This window comes from Chiroxiphia lanceolata, chromosome 6 (assembly GCF_009829145.1).
Source record: "Chiroxiphia lanceolata isolate bChiLan1 chromosome 6, bChiLan1.pri, whole genome shotgun sequence".
In the NCBI taxonomy this organism is placed as follows: Eukaryota; Metazoa; Chordata; class Aves; order Passeriformes; family Pipridae; genus Chiroxiphia; species Chiroxiphia lanceolata.
Window position 1 is genome coordinate 34,820,902 of NC_045642.1, and position 20,325 is coordinate 34,841,226.

General features: G+C 37.4%; 1 protein-coding gene and 1 long non-coding RNA gene across 5 annotated transcripts in view; one reads left to right on the plus strand and one right to left on the minus strand.

The window, feature by feature from the left end:
* Positions 1-7,880: 7,880 nt before the first annotated feature.
* ZNF770 (zinc finger protein 770) lies at positions 7,881-19,787 on the plus strand. 4 transcript variants are annotated; one of them, XR_004357738.1, is made up of 3 exons: positions 7,881-8,082; positions 12,868-12,990; positions 18,786-19,787. XR_004357738.1 is itself a non-coding variant. In XM_032691728.1 (2 exons), the coding sequence occupies exon 2, from the start codon at positions 13,010-13,012 to the stop codon at positions 15,128-15,130; it is 2,121 nt and encodes a 706-aa protein (XP_032547619.1). In that variant the 5' UTR covers positions 7,906-7,994; positions 12,868-13,009; the 3' UTR covers positions 15,131-16,849. The 4 variants fall into 4 exon arrangements, 3 of the variants coding, with proteins under 3 accessions (XP_032547619.1, XP_032547616.1, XP_032547617.1); XM_032691728.1 differs by lacking the exon at positions 18,786-19,787 and having other exon boundaries at positions 7,906-7,994; positions 12,868-16,849; XM_032691725.1 differs by lacking the exon at positions 18,786-19,787 and having other exon boundaries at positions 7,907-8,082; positions 12,868-16,849.
* LOC116788704 overlaps positions 18,248-20,325 on the minus strand; it is a 41,768-nt gene continuing 39,690 nt past the window's right edge. Inside the window, exon 3 of the long non-coding RNA XR_004357742.1 lies at positions 18,248-19,449. This is a non-coding gene — a long non-coding RNA (uncharacterized LOC116788704). The remainder of the gene's footprint in view (positions 19,450-20,325) is intronic.

Here is a 20,325-nt window from a genome sequence, read left to right on the forward strand (position 1 = left end):
TGACTATATGTAGTGCACATCTGAAGCAAGTTTGACTCCTTCCAGAGGAGGCCTTTCTGCTACTTCACATTATGTGGGATCATTTGTACCTGTGTAAACATGGCACAATATTTTATGGGACTACGGTAGTTTAATTTATACTGACAACAGCTGCTACGTGCATCTAGAGCTGGGCAGATCTCGGGAAATCTCTGCTTCTACAGCAAAGTAGGCTAACTCTGAGCTGTTTTTTTTTAACTAGTAAACAACAACACTGAGCAGCTTCATGCCTCAGGCATACATCACATACATACACATGGGTTTAAATTCCAGTTTTGCCAAATTCAGAGCAGAGAAGTGAACTGGGAGTTTCCACATCCCCTAAGAACGCCTTAGCTATTTGTTTGTTCAGGAAGAGGGGCAATCTCACTTTCCAGTTTCAATCAGGAAAAACATGCTTGACATGAGATAACTTCACCAAAAAAAAAGTTGTGTTAAAACTGATAGATGGCTCAAAAAATATTTTTAGTAAATGAGTATTTTCTGATAAAAAGGTGGTTTCATCAAGCAGTTCTTGACCAGTTCCATTTATGCAAGCATTGCACAAATTTTGGTGACCTTATAATATGTAAGAAAATGCAATTAAATTTATAAAAAAAAAATCCTAATATAATCATTATAATTCCATAATCCTCAGCATGCAAACTAATGTGGTACTTAACCTCTTTCTTTTTTAAAGGAATCTATGATTACATAGCTGGGAATATTTGGCAACATATGATTTTTTTTTTATTTAATTTTTCTTTTCAGTAAGTAACTAGAATGTTCTTGGGGATAATGATACCTGAAAAGTTCTATCAACAAAGTATAGAAGAAGATGCAGAGGAAACAAAAGATATGTGGTTGAGGGTCAACTGATGTTGTTTGCATATGTATTTGGTAGGTTTTAAGAATAAAATACATTACACAGTGTTCAGTGTTGTATGTTTTTATAAATGTTGCTGACTATGATGCTGAAGTAATCCAGCAAGTTGTGTTGCAGTAAACATTTTCTTTGTACATCCCTCTCGTGCTTGAAATGAACCTCATGAGAAACTGCACCACTTAGACTAGAAATAACATAATTTCATTCTGTGAGACGGTTTAGAAAAAAGTCCTTTGTTTGACTTGAATGCATCAAAACAGTATCCTAAATTTTTAGTTTTAGGTCCTTCTAGGATTATGTACACATTTGAAATTTGCCAATTTTTTTCTGAGGGTTAAATGATTTGTAACACCAGCTCTCAACCTGCTGTGCCCGTACGTATGCATGTATGCCCAGATGCCCATAAATATCTTTCCTTTGCATGGCTGTGATTTTGCTGCACTACAGTGTTTTAAAAAAGATGCTGAATACCATGGTCATACATCATACTGCTCTGTTGTGTACTGCACGTATTGCAGGATTTATATCGTGCACTGTTGGACCCTTATCAGAAAAGGATACAGTTTCAGACCAGGAGTGAAACTAGATAGTTCCTGTAACTTCTCTTGCTTCATTCTGTCATTTTTCTTTTTTTTTTCCCTTTCTTCTAAACAGTGCCATTTTCAAGGTACTGATAGTTGGCCTGGAGAAAACACTGAAGACCTTTTATTCTTTACACTGATTAATATAGATAGACCTGTTTACAAATAACTGAAGCTGTGCTGTGACATTGAAACAAAGATTCTGAAGATATGAATGAAGACATGGCTCAGTAAACATTGAGTGGAACTGAGAGGAATCCTATGATCCACTCAGACAAAAACACAGGCCACAAAGGTGTTCTGAAGGCTGGAGCCTCTCTGCTCTGGGGACAGGCTGGGACAATTGGGATTGTTCAGCCTGGAGAAGAGAAGGCACCAGAGAGGCCTTAGAGCCCCTTCCAGTGCCTAGAGAGGCGCCCAGAGAGCTGCAGAGGGATTTTGGACAAGGACCTGTAGTGATGGGAGAAGGGGGAATGGCTTCCCACTGACAGAGGGCAAAAATAAACATACAGCTTTCCTAATCGTCTCACATCAAGACTTACGAGTTTTGCTGCTACTTCAGATTCTCAGTCCCCCTCTCCCTTCACCTACCTTGTGATCCATACTGAAAATTGAGGCAAAATATTCCAATGCATTTTGAACCCTATATAGTTTATCCTCCATTGCTCCTTCATCTTCTGTGCACAGGGCTGTCACTTACTGTTCTCTTAAATTTATGTGGATAAAAACCTTTTGCTATATATTTTTAAGACTAATAATGTTTGACTTTTGGCAAATCTTGTCTCACAACTATACTTCCCATCGCTGACATTTAGCTTTCCTTGCTGACCACTATTTGATTTAATTAGTTCTTGTATTTTCTTGAAGCTCATACTTTCTTTTGAAATAATAAATCTAAAGACCAACTTCTATTAACCCTCCAGCTAACCAAACTGTAATCTGCATGTGATCACTTAAAACGTCGTTTTTATGATCAGCTGTCCTTTGGTGCATGTATCACTTGCAAAAATCAAATGTAAATCAGTTCTAAAATAGAATCAGCTATAACAGATTCAGTAATCATTCAGTATTGTCTACCACATCCAGGAATAACTGGCTCCAAATGTTCTTATTGACACTTGTTTCCCAGGGAGTGACACAGAAACTGATTTGCAGCAGTAATTTTGACTATTCTGTTCCCAGCTCAGTTGTTTCTCCTTAACTGAAGCTAAGGTCCCACAGAACTATAAGCCAGTTTAATTGTTAGACCTTTCAATTAACAAAAAATAATTGTTTGATGTTTCAAGCCTTCATCAGCTCCAACTGCATATAATTTTGTTCCTAAAATCTCCATCGATGGAGACCCCACAACTTCTCTGGGCAACCTCTTCCAGTGTTTTTCCATTGCCAAAGCAAAAAAGTTGTGGGTTTTTTTCATGGATAGGTGAAATTTCCTGGTTTTCACTCTGTGCCTCTTGCCTCTTGTCTTTACTGTGGTAACCACTGAGAGGAGTCCAGCTCCAACTTCTTTCCCCCTGCCATTATGTATTTATACACATTGGTAAGATCATCACTAAGCCTTCTCCTTCTGAGGCTAAACAGTCACAGCTCTCTGAGCTTCTTCTCACAGAGCAGATGCTACTTAATCATCTTAGTGGCTTTTTGCTGGACTCACTCCAAGATGTCAAGCTCTCTCTCGTACTGGGGAGCCCAGCAGTGGACACGGTACTGAGGACATGTTTGTTTTCTCCAGGTCTGTTTTTTTTTTATGTTCATTTTACTGGTTCCATGAAAGGCATCCATTTCCATTTTATAAAAAGTCGTTTTCAGCTCCTGCATGCACATATATACCTTGGAATTATATTGCACAATTTAATGTTTCAGTGTTGTAAGGAATACTTTATCTCTCAGAGGCCACCTAAGCTAGCAAATGGCACTGGATATGCAAAGTCAGAAACACAAAACTCACATATTATACACAGCATGTGGAATTTTATATTGCATTTGAATTTTTCATTTCTATATCACCAGAAATTTCCTTTAAATTGAAACAAATGAATCTGCAGGAAGGAGATGAAGAGAAGGGGTACTTTCTATGGAGTATGTCAATCTGTAGATTAATTAATACATTGATTCCATTTGAAAGCGTGCATGTACCTGTCTTCCCATTGAGATACCCCCTGTGCAATCAGTGGTAATTTAAAAATCAATTGCTCTTCTGTAGTAATTAAGTTTGTCCATTTAAACAGATACAATTGATAGAGCCTGCAACTAATTTCAAAGCAGGGATTCTTAAGGGATTCTAGAGATTAAGAGCTGTGAGCCAGCAATTTGTGGGGTTTTTACTCAATAAATGAACATCTAAATACACTGGTTTCTGTATCTGTTTCAAATGCATTATACAAGATAAGAAAATTATTTTGAAATATACTGCTAAACAAAGCAAAATATGTTACTAGACAAAGCTAAAAAGTTAACGAAAGTGCAGTTAGGCACAACTGTATCTTAAAGGTATAGAAATATAATTATTCTTAAATTTCATAGAACTAAATGTGTTGCCTTCAAAATTTCACCATTTTTTAAAAAATTCTCTTTTTTTTTTCCCCTAGCTTTTAGTAAGTCTTCTTGAATAAAGTTTATTTTTCTCAAAAACATCATTAAAAGTTGTTTTCTGTTTTGAGCATACAGAGACACTTTATGGGGCTCTTGCCACACAGTGCTTTATCAAATAAAATATGATGCTTGCACGTGTAGAATACATATTTCTGAGATTCATTAAACGACCATCTCCCCTCAAGGCAATTCATTGTTATGCACCAGAGGGCTTTAAGATGGACTATTTAGGAAAAAAACAAAGCAGAAAATAGGACAAGAGAAAAAGGAAGGAACCTAAGACTAACATGAAATGCATATTCACAGTTTTAAAAGTCTTTGCAATTTACTGCAGCCCTGAGGTGGCATTAATTGACACATTAGCAAGTTATATATTGTGTTATGTGTCTATCTAGCCTATAATACAATAAAAATAACACCATGGAAATCGCTGTAACACATTGCATGTACAGCACATGTTTGAAGTAGGGAGCACCTTACAAAAGCAGACACAAGATTATTAATAATAATGTGTTGCAGTTAAAACTCACAGACTGTCCCTGCAACTCATGTAATTGAATTGCCAACTGTCAGCTTGCAGAGGCATATTCACAATATTTTAAGGCAAAATCCTATACTTCCTAAATATTAAAGAGAGTTGAAATATATTGTAATGAGGTCTGGTTTTCCATATCAATATACTATAGCATATACCCACAAAAAGAGTAATCACTCATTTTTTGTTAACATTAAAACCAAGATGCTAATACCTACTCCAGACAGCATGCCTTCTACAAGAAGTGGAGCAATATGCATTTAGAATAATAAGGTAAAAGAGTTACATAGCTTATAGTCTTACATAACGTTTTCTTTCACAAATGAAGGAACAATGCAGCATTTCAGAATCTTGAAATTCAGTACTAACTAGGGAAACTATTGTATTGTGGAATTTTTCTTTAAGGAAAGTTTAGGAATTCTTTTATTGTTTATTTTTTACATTTTATTTTCTTTGGAGAAAAAATAATAAAAAGAAGAATTTTCCATGTAACACTACAGCTATCACTTAGGCTAATTCTGTATAATGTCTCAAGTGCCAAGTTAGACAATGATCATGCAGATTGTTTCAGCATGCTCTTGGTTTATTTTCTGTTAAATATAACCTAATCTAGCTAAGTAAAACAAGGATAATACCAAAGCATGCTCATTCTTCATATTCTACATATTCTCAGCATGTAGAAAACTGTTATTACAAGTGTGCATGGAGAATGAATGGCAACATCTGGGTTTGGAAGCATCAGAAATAAAAAACAGCTAGAGAACGGTTACAAGACTGTCCTGTATTCCTACTACCTGGATTAACAGGTCATCAAGATCCTAGCACATATCTACCTACAGTTTAGCAGGACACCCAGATAGTGGAAAGGGCATTGAGTAAATCCCAATGACTTGCTGAAGTGGGACAGGATAATAAGCACAGTCAGGTTACAAAAAGACATTTCCAAAACCAAGGTATGAAAAGAAGGCATAAATGAATGACTGAAACAAGTTTAGATTTTTTTTAACAAAAATCTGCTTTCCTCTCTTAGGAGGTCTTGCATTGTTGTTAAAAAATTGAAACATTATTTCCTACAAACCCTGCCTATTTAACATGTTCTTTGGCATCATAGAAGCATATAATCTATTCTGTGTGTTTGCAGTGTTTTCTACAAAAACACATTGAATGAATTCACCTGTTTTGTTATAATTGGGCTAAGACTGAATTAAGTATTTTTGGATCACACTTTCTTCTAACTTCCAGAAATACACAATAAGATCTTCACCTGTTATGCATTGCTAGAACTTTATTAAAATCGAGAGCTACAACACTCTACACTAGCTGTGGATCTGATACATTAGTTTTTTATTGGGCGCAAGCAGAACTCAGCTGCTTGTGTACTTGCTTCAGACCAGAGGTTTCATGAACAGGCTGCTAAGGCTGGATATATTTTAAAATGAAAAATATGTTTTAAAAAGATATATAATCAGGTGATCTACAATTGTTAAATGATTAACAATATTTCTGAATAGCTTTATGAGATGTATGTGTCAAATATTATGCACTTTTTATGGTTGACATCTAGAAGGTTAAGTGGCTTGCCTGTGGTCATATAGTGTTTCCAAGCTTTCAGTTCTAGGCTGTTCCAATCCCCATTTTAACCACAGACTTGGCTGTCTTTCAGTGAGGTTAATACATAAGTGTGTGCTATTAAAGTAATGATCAGTGCTATCTAAGATGCTTGCTTGAGCATTTAAGGTTAAATGGAAATAAATTTTGTTCTGTAGTGTTAAAACTTGACTTATGTGTTGCAAACTAGGTCAAATGTTATCTACAGCACTGGTGATAAGACTGAGTTGATTTCTAACATTCCTAAGCTAAGAAGTAGTGATTTACAGACATTTGTTTCTAGATACCAAAAATTACATCTCAAGGACAGTGCTGCAGAGATACCAGGGCCTGAAAAACTATCCTTAGGCCTGTAAATGCTGCCAACTTCTCTTTCATTGATGTATACAAAATTCATGAGTAAGCAATTTTTTTTAATATATATAGTAGTTGCTCGGAGTTCACTTAGCATTCATGATTGCCTCTTGAATTCTCAGTAGGACTGGAAGAGAGGGTTTAACACACACAGCAGAAAGATAACACAAGTTACTGGAGACTCTTTAAATCTTTACTGATTTACATCTTTGATTTTTTGTCTGTTTTGCCCTCTTCTGTTCCTCCTGCTAGGAGTCAGGTGAAATCTCTGTAAAAGGACACCTAAAAGAAAAGTATGAGTGAGCTGGCTGGCACAATCACAGAATCATAGGGTGATTTGGGTTGGCAGGGACCTTTAAAGCCTATCTAGTCCAACCCCTTGCTGTGGACAGCCCCATCCAACCCGGCCTTGAACACTTCCAGGGATGGGTCATCCACAGCTTCTGGGCAACCTGTTCCAGTATTACCACCCTCATTGGTAAAATATTTATTCTTTATGTCTGATCTAAATCTACCATCTTCCAGTTTAAAACTGTTGCTTCTTGTCCTGCCACTATGGGCCTTGGAAAGTCTTATAAGCCTCCTTTAAGCACAAGGAGGCTGCTATACGATCTCCCTAGAGCTTTCTCTTCTCCAGGCTGAACGCCAGCTCTCTGTCTGTCCTCACAGGAGAGATACATCAGACCCTAGACCCTTTTTGTGGCCTCTTCTGGACTTGCTCCAGCAGGTCCATGTCTTTGTTGTATTGGGGACTCCAGAACTAGATGCAGGACCCAGCTGTAAACAGTTTCTGTCATTTTTGGGATATCTTCAGCCCTTTGCCTGCCAATCTCGGAGGTAACCTGCAGCCACCAAGGGAGCTCTGACTACTGCAGGTCATCCGTCTGTCCTTCAGCCCATGAGCTCCTGTGCTTGTTTGATCCCTTTCTCCTGCAGAGGCGGCAAAACTGATACGTTTGTGTGCATATATTATTGAAGGTGCTTTTAGATTTCCTGGAAAGTGTCTTTTCCCCCCTTCCCTTCCAGGCACCATTTCCAAGCCTTTTAAGCCACTAGGTTTGGCCTTATGATGTTTACCACACAACAGGCTATAACTCCGGTTTAGTTGCAACCCCACAACCACCGGGAATTTGTTCCTTGCTTTTAGGATGCTAAAATAGGAAATATGTCTTATTTGTGGAGAATAACGTGTCACCACCAACTAATAATTCATCAGCAGAGCCAGAGGACATTTTCTGCCTAGGCAGAAGTGAAGCCTGGGGCGCTTCCCCCGCCCCAGCCCCGGGCCCGGGCGCCGGCAGGCGGGGCCGGATTGCGCGGGGGAACGGAAAGCTCCGGGCCGGGTTTCCCGTTGTCCCGGTGCCATCCGGGGGGAAGAGTTTAGGTGGCAGCAACCCCGGGAGGGATGAGGACGGTGAAGGTGCGGTGGTTGCTTCTCAAGGTCGCTCCCTTCTCCGCCTCCGCTCCCCGCCCTCCCCTCGGCCGGCAGGCCAGGGGCCCTGGCCCAGGTGCGGCCCCGGCGCGGCATTGCGGCCGCCAGCGCAGCGCGGGGGGGCTGGGCCGGGGGGTCACTGCGCGCTGGGGGACCCGGCGGGGCCGGGCGGGCCCGGGGCTCGGCAGGGACCCGCTGTGCGCCACGGGAGAGCACCCGCGGGGTGTCTGTGTGCGAGGCTGTGTGTGTGTGTGTGAGTCTGTGTCTCTGTGTGCGAGTCTGTGTGTCTCTGTGTGTGTGTGTGTGAGTCTGTGTCTCTGTGTGCGAGGCTGTGTCTCTGTGTGCGAGGCTGTGTCTCTGTGTGCGAGGCTGTGTCTCTGTGTGCGAGGCTGTGTGTGTGTGCGAGGCTGTGTGTGTGCACAGTCTGCTGTCCGCAAAGGCTGCCTCGCTGCTGCTTTGAGGTTTCTAACTGGATTTACGTGTGTGGGGAGTGTTGGTGGCAGTTCGGAGGTCTCAAGCCCCTGCAGCAGAACATAGGTTTATCCTTAAACCAGCCCTGCTTCATCATCGTAAATCTTTTATTTTGTTTGCTTCAGGAAGTATTTTGGAAATATGCAAGGAAGATAGGGGAGAATAAGGGGTGTTAGCTTTGAGGAGCAATAACAGTTGATTTCTGCACAACTGGCGGGTGAAGGTTCCATTTCTAGTGTGAGTTGTGTCCCCGTGGCACCAATCTAAACTTTTCTCTTGGGAGAGCTGGTGAGGAAATCCATCAGACAGCGTGTTTGTCTCAGTGCTCGTGTTCCTCTTGCTCTGTCACATACTATGTTTCATAAATCAGCAGCTAGATTTTCACTTTTCTGTTGTGTAGTTAGTATAACTGGAAGCGACTTATGTTTCTTCACCCATCTATTATTATAATTCATTTTCTTATATAATTGTTTCTGGGAAGCTGTAAGTATTACCATGCCTCAAGGATCTGAGGATATACTACTAATAATAATGCAGAAGAACCCTCCATGGCAAATTTTGAAATATATTGAGTTTTCAAGTCTTAAGTGGCTTGTTTTGAATTACAGTAATGAGCAATTGGAAAGCAAGCAAGAATATTTATCTGTATAGGGTCAACTATATGGGTGTGGGAATTTGAGAGATGTTTGTACAACCTTTTTTGGAAACCTCCAGTGTTGGAGGCAGAGCAATCTCCCCCCATAACTTATTTGTATGTGCATTAAAAAAAGCTTTGTAGCTGTAAGGACAATAATGTACTTGAGTCCTCTACTATAATTTGAAGCCATTTCCATTCACAACTGTAAATGGTTTGGGAAACAGCTTATTTCTGTTTGCCTTAAAAGTGGTTCTTATGCTTTGTTTTGTAGGGCGTGTGCTCTTTTTAATTGTGTCTCTTCTGTTTTAGTTTGAACATTCCCAGTTACTTTAATCCTTTCTTGTATATTTGTCATTTAAGCTCAGATCATTCTTGATCCTCTTCTCTGAATTCATTCCAGTTAGTTCATATGTTTGACTGGATTTGAAGGGCAGTATTCAAAATTGGATAGAGTACTCCAGCTGCATTCTAAACAGTAGTAAGTAATAAGAAAGATTTATGTGCTGTCAAAGCTTTACATCTGTTCATGCATCCTGGTATGGATGGTAGCTTTTGGCATATTCACCTTCTGTTCCAACTTAAACTCTAGGTCTTTCCTGCACAACTATAACCTAGTAAGTTTTCCCCTTTCCAGTTGGTTATTCTGGTCTAAATTGAAGGCCTTGTATTTATTCTTATTAAAGTGCCCTTCCTGGTTGGTTTGTTTGTTTGGTTTTGTTGAGGGTTTCTTGTTTAAAAAACAAACAAAAACAAGGCAAACTTCTCTGATTAGTTAAGACTAGATTTGAATTCAGAATTTTCTTCCATTATGGTTTCATGTTGTTGCAGCTTGCTGCCCTCTGTAATATTAAAAAAATAATCTGTAAATAATCACTAAACAATACTACTTAGGAGGATCTTCTGTGGACCTTCAATGGCGTATGTTATTTCTTGATTCTATTTTTCTGCATGACCTTACAGCCAAGATGAAAGTAGTGTCAGTTTAATAGTAAATTGGACTTACGCCACAAACTAAATCCTTATCACATAGGGAAGTACATTTTCTAACTCTAATTAGGACAAGCCTGTGTACTTGCAAGGCTGGCAGGAAGCAATATTCCAAGCTTGTCTTTTGCTCTTTGATCTTCAGCAGCAACATGTTTATTCCTTAGATGTGCAAGGCAGAGAGCACCCTGAAATAGATGTGGAGAAGCCTGTCCTTAGTAAATAGGATTTGAAAATGTATTTGGGCCACACAGTAATGCCCATCTTGGCTCCTTTCTCCTTCCCCCGCATCCCCTTAGTTTACCCTGTCTGAGCCTTTAGTTTTTCACAGGGCAAGCAGATCACAGCAAGAAGCTATACTGTGCTTTTGGCACCTTGTACTACAGAGCATTTTCCTCATTCACGAGATAGAAACTTTAAAAAAATTATAAGCTAAATACAAAATCCCTTGTGTAATGTGCCACAGCTGTCTCTTACTTCGGACTTTTTTTCTTTGCATGCCATTGTAGTGTTTGAGCATTTTCCTGATGTGTAAATTAGATCTGTATGACAGTCTGTTATCTGAAATTCGTCAGTCTTTACAGTTTTTCTGCGGGAGGTTTTCTTTAATGGAAGCTGCCTTGAGCTGCACGGAAACTCAGCATAGCAGCGAAGCTTTTCTGCTTTTCTCAGACTGCCTGTCTCTAGCTTCATGGTAGCACAAACTAAAAGACATTTGGTGTCACACACTTAACTCTCTCTAAATTTCCATCTTTCACACAATGTGACAACAACTGGGAGGAAAAGGGGATCTCCCAAAAGTGTTGTGGGTTTTTTGCTTCTTCAAAAGAAGACTGAAACTGAGTAGCTGTTAGAATTCCACAGGAAAAGAGAATAGGAAAGTAAAAGTTGACTTTCTCGACTGCTTTATCTATCCTGAAGTATTTCAGTGAGATTAAGTAAATTTTTAGTGTAGTGACAACCACATGTAAGGCAGACATCCAAATGTTACTTATTAAGGCCCACAATTATATAGGAACAGGTCTGTTAGAGGTGGAACAATCCTACCAGATGATCATGTTTTCTTTCAGTTAAGCTTAAGAAAAATCTCGATTCACCAGATACCTTCAGTCTTTGTGCATGTTTCTCAAATCTCATTGTAATTTTATTTAACTTGCTGTAAGTTGCAGTAGGCTTTTATTCTTTGCAGTTACTTTGAATAGATGTTTTGGATATTTCTGAATTTTTAAAAACTAAGGGCATTAACTGTGAAATGACGGGGTTTGGAGACACTGAATAAATGAATTTTTTATTCAGCTGGTATGTTGAACACTTATACAGCTTGTCGTAACTTTAAGATACAGAAGACATTTCTACTAACTATAGTTTGTGGTGTTTTGATACTACAATTCACAAGTCCTAACTGTTATGCCCTTGCTTTAAAGTTTGCTCCCTCCATCCCTTTTATATGGGTAATGTAAGTAATTCTATTTTTTGTACTATGCTTGTGGACTGGAATACTTAATCTGTCTTAGATGATTTAAAAGACCAATCTTTTTTTTTTTTTCTTGGTGGATCTAAAAGCAATACTTAGAAAACCCCAGAATTTTCCTAGTTTATAAAAAAGGAGATAATTCAGACTTGGAATACATAAAATTGTGGCAGAGAACAATGAAAATAACTTTGTAGTAAAGAAAGGCTCCGCTGAGCGCAAGGAAAAGCTTCCTATGAAGGTGACACATTGGAACAGGACCCTTGCTGAGATTTTGGAACCTCCCTCAGTGGAAGTTGTTAGGGCCACTTTGGAGTGGTCATAGACATGAGGTGGCCTCATAGTGGAAGGCTTGGGCTAAATGTTTGCTTGAAGTGCTTTCTGGCTGTTCCTATGAATATTTTAATAACTTTTCTACACTCAGGAATTTGCAAAGGTATTGTTTCTTTTTTATAAGTCATTAAGCCTCAGCTGAGACACAGTAGCTTGCCCAACTGTGTTCCATCTGTTGAAAATTCAAGGAAAATTAATACTATTTCATTACTGTGGTTTAGACTAAAACAGTAATTATGATGAATTATGGTAACTACCTTTGTATTCATGACTTCACAGTATATGAATGGTTTGGTATCACAGCTCTGATACTCTTGCTTTATAGTGAGATAGTGAACATAGCTTGTGTTTTTTCCATGTTCTGGGGGTTGTGTTTTTCTGGTTGTAGTTTATGGCTAGTGTGTTGCTCTTCCTGACTGGCTCCAGCATTTGCCATTTGAGAGAAATCAAAAATGATTACACTTCTGGATACAGTAGGTAAGATGCAAAAATGTAAATAGTAAATTTAACAATACATTGAAGCTAAGTGTTCTTGTCACTAACACTGATTTCTGAAGCCCGAGAAACCCTAGTTCTTCTCTTTTTCTCTCATATTCTTAAATATTGTATTTGGGAGTTAGAATTACTCCTGTAAGGAAGAAATTTTTTACAATAAGTTCTTGTGTGGGTTTTTTGGTTTGTTTTTTTTTTTTTAGAATATGCTTTATTTGTAAATATAAAATACAGTGTAGCTGCGTTTAAAGCACAGGTGACTTAAACTTCATTTTCTTCTGGAAAGTATTATAGTTTTTCTGTACCATGTAACATAACAAGTGATTACTTTGTTACAAGGAAAGTATTTTAAGCCAAGTTAAATCAAGAGTATTCTAATCTAGGTACTTTTGGTCTCTTATGTAGAAAACAAGAGACAAACTTAGCAATCATATATTAATATAAGCTAAATAATACTCTTTTTCTTGTTTTAGGGACCTGTGAGATTTAAGAATATCTCTCCTAAGAAAATTCGCTGCTTCTACAGCCTTCCATCTTAGTGTGCAATTGATGATATCACTTGAGACACCTATCTGAAGAAACTAAAAGTAGGCAAGGTGTAATTGCCCTTTAAAAATGTTAAAAGTTCAGCAGTGTGTAACAGCTGTCAAGATACCCAAGAAAAAGCCATATATTTGTGACACGTGCTATAAACAGTTTGAAACTCCATCAAAATTAGCTAGGCATTATCTCATACATACTGGTCAAAAGCCATTTAAATGTCATGTATGCAATAAAACATTTAGGCAGCTAGTCCACCTGGAGAGGCATCAGTTAACCCATAATCTGCCTTTTAAGTGTATTGTTTGTTATAGAAACTTCAAAAATGTAATAACTTTCTTAAAGCATCAGCAGCTTCATAATGCAAATTATGAGAATGATACAAAACAAGCAGAAAACTCCATGAATTCTGAGCAAGGCAGGGTCACTTGTGGCATATTTCAGTGTTCTGTGTGCTGGAAACATTTTAAAACTGAAGAGAAGTGGATGCTGCATCAGTGTCTGAAGTCAGATCATCTGCGTGGTGCCAGAAAGAGAAAGAAAACTCACACTTGTGAATCATGTAACAAGACATTTCCATCAAGATCCAAGCTAGAAAGACACTTCCTTATTCACACTGGACAGAAACCTTTTAAGTGTTCTTCATGTGGCAAATCTTTCAGACAGTCAACACACTTGAAAATTCATCAGCTCACACACACAGAAGAAAGGCCTTTTCAGTGCTGTTTTTGTCAGAAGGGATTTAAAATACAGAGCAAACTTGTGAAGCATAAACAGCTCCATGCCAGAAATAAGACTTTCCCCAGTACTGTATGCAAAGCAAAGGCTCTTAAGTATCCCAGACCACACAACCTACTGGAAGGGAAGAGGGATAGTTTCAAGAATGCTGACACACGTGAGTCAGAGGAGAATGACCCACATGATGTTCACTCAATTTATATTGTACCCTTTGAATGCCCAGCATGTGAGCAGTGTTTTGAAACAGAGCATGTTCTAAATTTGCACAAATGTTGTTATCCAAGAGACACCAGAAGTTCAAATAATGGTACAACAGCTTGCAGACACACAGTCAACATGAAAAATAAGATCCTGATGAAACTGAAGCGTACTGGAGCAAAGGCAACAGATTTTTCTCTGACTGACAGAAAAAAAACCAAATCAGGTCATGTTAGAAATCCTGACCTGGTTGCAGCTAGAGATCAGTGTTCTGATCAGCATGCCTCCACTAAACCTTCCAGGGATTGCCACAGCAACCTTGACATGCATAAGGCACTTAGTAATCAGATGAAAAGAACGTTGACTGTGCCGCTACCTTGGCAAGAGTACCTGCAACCTCACAACTTGGGTGTTAATTTAAAAGGTGTGCTTACTGGTGAAAGCATGTTAAATGTTGATGATTCACTGGATAATAAAGCTGATGCTTTTTCTGGTTCATCGAATGATAACTTCTTTGATAATCCAGAAGTACGTCACTGTGCTTTTTCAGCTTCTGCTAAAAATAGACATAACAGACACAAAGTGTGTAAATGTGACAGATGTGAAAAAATTTTTCCATCTTCATCCAAACTTCAAAGACATTATCTTATACACACGGGACAGAAGCCCTTTGGCTGTAATGTTTGTGGGAAGACATTTAGACAATTAGCTCACTTAAAAAGACATCAGCTCACCCATACTGAAAAGAGACCCTGTAAAAGCCCCATTTGCCAGGTAGAATTTGAAAACCTGAACAAACTTTTCAATCATCAGGGAGATCACACTGAATTTAAGTCTTCTCAGCCTGTGGGTTATTCTCAAACACCTTCACAGCCATCTGGCTTTCAAGAATTTGAGCTGATTCAGTCAAACCAAGCAGCTGAAATCAAAGTTGAAATCGAGTCGGGGAATTTTGTGCTTGACACCAGCAGTAGAAACCCACAGCTGTATTTGTGTAGTAAATTGTTGGAAACAGAGCAAAGCTGTTACAGTTATTGGCATGATTTTTCTGAGGGTACTGAGAAAAGTGAAGTTGTTAACAAATTGTATCAATGCAATATCTGCTTTAAAACTTTTAAATCTCCTTCTAAGCTTGAAAGACATTACCTAATGCATGCTGGACACAAACCTTTTCAGTGTTTAGTTTGTGGAAAAAAATTCAGACAGACCCCACATTTGAAAAGACACCACCTTATTCACTTTAAAGAGCTTAAAGCTTAGCTTCACTGAGCAACAGGAGAATATATTGTTTTTATCAAAACTGGATAATGTCCTATGAAATCATAGATTTAAACTTTTGGTTGCATAATTATTAAAATACTTATGTTAGACCAAACAATTAACTAAAGAGGATTATATTTTTTCTGTTACACAGATGAGCTGGTGAAGAGTTAATATACTGTCTTCGGAACTGTCTACTTGTTATAATTTGTGAGATATGAATGTTGAGATGTTTTAAAAAATGCAAAAAAAAGTCACTCTGCATTCCTTTAGCTAAATTAATTTATAAATAACATTCTTACTGTATTAATAGTGTTGCAGCAATCTGCAGTGCTCCATGAATCAGATATTTTAAAAGTTTTACCTTTTTCTGCGTAGTATTTTATGTTCAATGACAACTACCAGAAAAGTAAAGACAAGGTAATTGCCACAATATAGAAAAAATGGTCCCTTTACTTTCTTCTGGCTCCCTATATGTTGCAAGCAAAGGACACTTGCTGTATTTGTTTCATATTTTTAAAAAATGGTTATTTTTAGAAAAAAAAATACAAAAAAAGGAAGAAAGTAGAAAAAGGGGAGAAATGAGAAAATGAGAAAAAATGAGGTTTAATGAGAAAAATGTTGATGTGGCATTATAGAACATTCTGTTTTCTATAAAATAGAAAAAAATGCTTTTTAATGTGCTTGGAGATCTATTGCTCATCTTGGAGATGAGGAATTAGATTATTTCCCTTTTTATATAAATGCTATAATGTTAGGATTTATAATCAATCCATTTCACCACTTGATTAACTCCACTTCCTTGTATATCCCTCGCCTTCTCTAGCTCTTTTGATCAATTCATATATTACTGAACTATTTTTATGTAAGAGAAGTGGACAAGAAATTATCATTAACTTTACAAACGTGCTTACTATCTGTTCTAGTCTCCTTTCCTTCTAGCATACATATTGAACCAGTAAAAGAAGTGTTCTCTAAGATGTGATAATAACTCAGACAAGCAGTTTTGCCAGGAAGTCATGTTCTCGTTATATTAAATATAAGAGACTGAAAATTACTTTTAGCTGAAATTAAATAATTCTGATTTTGTATTAATAGAATCTGTAGCTATACTTTCTGGTAAGTAGATGGCTTTGTCCTTTGTGCCGAAGAGGCTGGCAAAAAGTGTAAGTGCAGTGGAGCTTTATACATTATGAACAAGAATGAAGTTTGTTTCTTTTTTATTTTCCTCTGAAAAAACTACCTTTTAGGATACCTTGTTTATTATACAATTTTCAGTAGTTGAAACCTGAAGTTTTTAATCCTATTTCTAAATTAGTATCTGTAAGATACATGACATTCTCTATTTAAATAGTTCCATATTTATTTAACTAAAGTGGGTTTGATTTTTTTTTTATTTTTGAAGTGGCATGAGCTTTGTAGTATTTGGTGAATATGAAGTGAAGGGTAAAGGGCGTTTTTATTTTCATACATGGTATTCTTTTCCATTTTTAGAGAGAATAAAACCAGGAAAAATACTCAGAAACAGTCTGTAGTTACTATGATTTTTGTGTGACAGACAAATTCAGTACATTAATAATGACTATAGTTATATATTGAGATTTTTTTCTCCCTATGTGAATTGTTTCATATTGAAAGAACACTGTATAAAATGTTTTGAAAGGATATTGCTGAGCTCTTTTAAAAAACCCGTAATAAACTATTTATATTGTACTTTTATTGTATGCTTTTTTTTCAAACCAGAGTTTTGAAACTACTTAACATTCATTATGCAGAAAAGACTGCATATCAAAATAACTAACTTTGTATGTTAGAACAATAGCTTTTATTTCAGATATTTTTTATTATAAAGTATAAATATGTTTAAACATAATGAGATCTTTCTTAAGGAGTTACAGTCGTTTAAAAATGCTATGTTTGAGAGTAATGTTTAGAGAACACTTTTTGTTTTGAAAATATCAGTAAATGAAGGGGAGGTAATACAGAAAGATACTTTTGAGGGATGAATAGACATTTGTGCGAAGTGTTACTATCTGATTAATTTGCAAAGCAATGAAATCTTTGGGCTTGGATTTCAGAAGGGCAGTAAGAGCCACTCTGTTTATCTGGCTCTCTATCCCTTTATGAAAAGTTTTGTGTCAGTATAAATTCATGATTTTAAGGGGTTAATTGCAGACATTAGCTAGAAAGGGGTAAAATCGTTTCTAAGAGTCAGGAGAAAAAACTCTGAAGTTGAAATCCTGTGTCCTTTGCAGTTAACAGTAAAATTCACTGGGACTGCCATACTAACTGATCACATCATCCATTTTCTACCTAGGAAATGTGGCTATGGATGTTTTTAAAATGTTTATGCTGCGCTGTCATTGCAGTGTGTCACAAATGAGTGCTTTAGGTTGCTCAAAGAATCACTGGCAAAGGTATCTTTAAAAGCAGGTTTAACGTAAAAGTGAAGGCACGACGAAGTTGGTTGGCAAGGTTCACTCTACTACTTATTAGATAGTTAAAGCACATGGAGCAAAATCAGACTAAAATCTAAAATAAATCAATTTACAACTAAAATCAACCTAAAATGATCTGTGTGGAGGCTGGGGATGGAAAAAGGGTAAGGATGGGAAAGAATAAGGATGAAAGGAATAAGGGAGACCCTCCAGTTGAGGGTCTTCACAAGGTTCAGAGGGCACCCCCTTTCTCCAAACTTTCTCCTGGATTTGACCCATGGGGCGGCAGTTGTACCCCCACACAACATTGGCAGAAAATCAAAACTTACATATATGTGTTCCTATATATATCTACAGAAAAATTCAAAAAGGAAAAAAAACAATGATAAACCACAGAAAAACTGTTTAATCACTTTTGTAGCTGCTTCTCATTGAGTGCTGGGTTTCTCACTTGGCTGTGATCTGCTCTATTTCACCCAGAGCCAACAAGAAAAGTTAGTGAGGCAAATTGAAGATAAACACAAAAGAAACTTAATTGAAGTTAATGAGACCTTAGGCTGGATCTAATGTTTAGTTTTCCTGGCTGCCTTCTAGTATAAATGTAAAACTCTAAAAGTCATAATCTTGCAATAGTAGCTCATTTGAGTAACACTTTTCTAAGTACAGTTGAATGACTCTTAAATCAATAAAGACTATGGATTCAGCCTGTCTAATGGCCCCTTGTAATAATGTTGAAAATGCCTAGATCTCCTAAATAACTAAAGTGGTCACGGTTCATATTTCTAGCGCAAGGTTTTGTGGATTTTTAAAGTGCAAGTTTTAACTTAATAGCCTAGTTTTATGGTCTGATGGCTGTGAACGAGATGTGTCTGAGAGGCAGTTATCATAAGGAAAATTGAAATTACAAAAGTGACTATGCTCTCATGTAATGTACTTTATCCAGGTTAAGCAAATTAACTGTACTTTTGTACTTTTTCATGTAATGACTAGTTCTGTCAAGCAGCTTTTAAACGGCATTTTTTTAGCATCTGTTAAAAAGGTGAATATTCTAAGTCCGTGCAAATGAAGGAGAAATCAGTCTTATGCCAACAAAATCACTCATAAGTGATCATATCCCTGTTCAGAACCTAGTGTTCTAACATAAAAGTGTCATTATATCTGTCCTGAGTTATCACAGGTCTCTGAATGCTGTTTACTTCTGTTCTCTGCCATTCCAGTTCCTGTCTACTTCCAGGATATCCTAATGTGTGACTTGATTCTTTTATGCATCTGACATGATTTGGATATGTTGCTGAAATGTTTCCTCATCACTGGAATCCTTCCAGTGTCCCTGGTGCTGAACTGTATGGATCTGTGAAATCCCATATGTGACTTCTAGTCCAAGAGTCATGGAGGTGGTTGTTGCACGTGTGCTGCCTTGGCATGCAAAGTAGTGCCTGAGGATGTGAGTGCATGAAGATGCAAGAAGCTGACCGGTGATGATGTAGACTGTGGCCTGTCATTCTCCACTGAAAGTCATCTGGGCGTGTAGGGTAGTTAGAGCATATGGATATGGTGACTGTCCAGCTTTGCCCATGGCACTTGAATGTCCCTTGCTGGCAAAGTGAAGGAAGGGAAACAGAGAATTACGTGGCCGCTGCTATATAAAAAAGTAAAAAAGTGTTCCTTAGCATGTGTACTGCTAATGCACTGCACTCGTATTCTATTGACATAAAGGAAAACATTATCTTTGTGGCATACAAATTTGCATTATTTTATTTGTGCATTTTTTTAGGGTATAAATTTTAATCCTTAAATATGTATTTGCAAAAGGAGCTGGCTGAGCTACCGAAAATCAGATGATTTCCTCAGTTTTCACTTTATTTTGATTCTCATATGATCCTGAAAATACATCAGAGAGATTCCTGTTAGTGACAATATAGGCCTACTAAATTAAGTAGAAATCTGCTAAGCCATCTAGACACCTCAAATGCACCAGGCAATTTGAGGATAATTTTTAAGATCAAAACATGTTAGGATTTTTTCATGACACTGAGAGCAACCTTGGCTTAGTATCTTGGCAACCTTATTTGCCGTAGTGCACTTTATCTCATATTTAGACTCTGGGTCTTAATAATAGCAGGTACTTGGGTAGTGAGAATATCTTTGTAAGAATTCCCTCAGGCGTTGAATAGCATGTCTGATGCTAGTGCAATTAGTGGAGGAAACATTTGCCTATAAGCTAAAATGATTTGTTGTGTATTATTGTAGTTTATATCATAGTAGAAAGGTTTTTTTCAGTAAGAGGAATTATTAAAAATTATTAAATTATTTTTCAGTATTACACCGTTGTGACTTTGCTGTCTTCAGTAGGTATTCTGTTTTATTGCCATTTTATCTTCTTTTAAAATCCTGACATGCTAATGGAAATGTTTACCAAAAACCTAGAAAATATGGAGAAAAGCAAGGATGAAAGCTTTAGGAGACTGGAGCTAGCTCTCAGCATCTTAGAATTGCTCTGCCTCCGATTAAGTTTTATGCTGCATATTAGATACACTTCAGTTTTGTCTGCAATCTGTTTTTTTTTTTCTTTATTGTGAGAAAAGATATGTGATCAAGGATCTACTTTTACAATGACGCTGCAAATAGACCCAAATTTTTATAACACTTCTCATGCCAGCACTAGCAGAAAGGAAATTATTTGCCTTATAATCTCATTTCAGTGATGAAGGCCCCATGTTCCTCCATCAAACAGATTTATTTCATATTAATTTTTTT

Bases quoted from the DNA above. Each gene is read 5' to 3' on its own strand.
- ZNF770 (XM_032691728.1), top strand. From the start codon at position 13,010: ATGTTAAAAGTTCAGCAGTGTGTAACAGCTGTCAAGATACCCAAGAAA.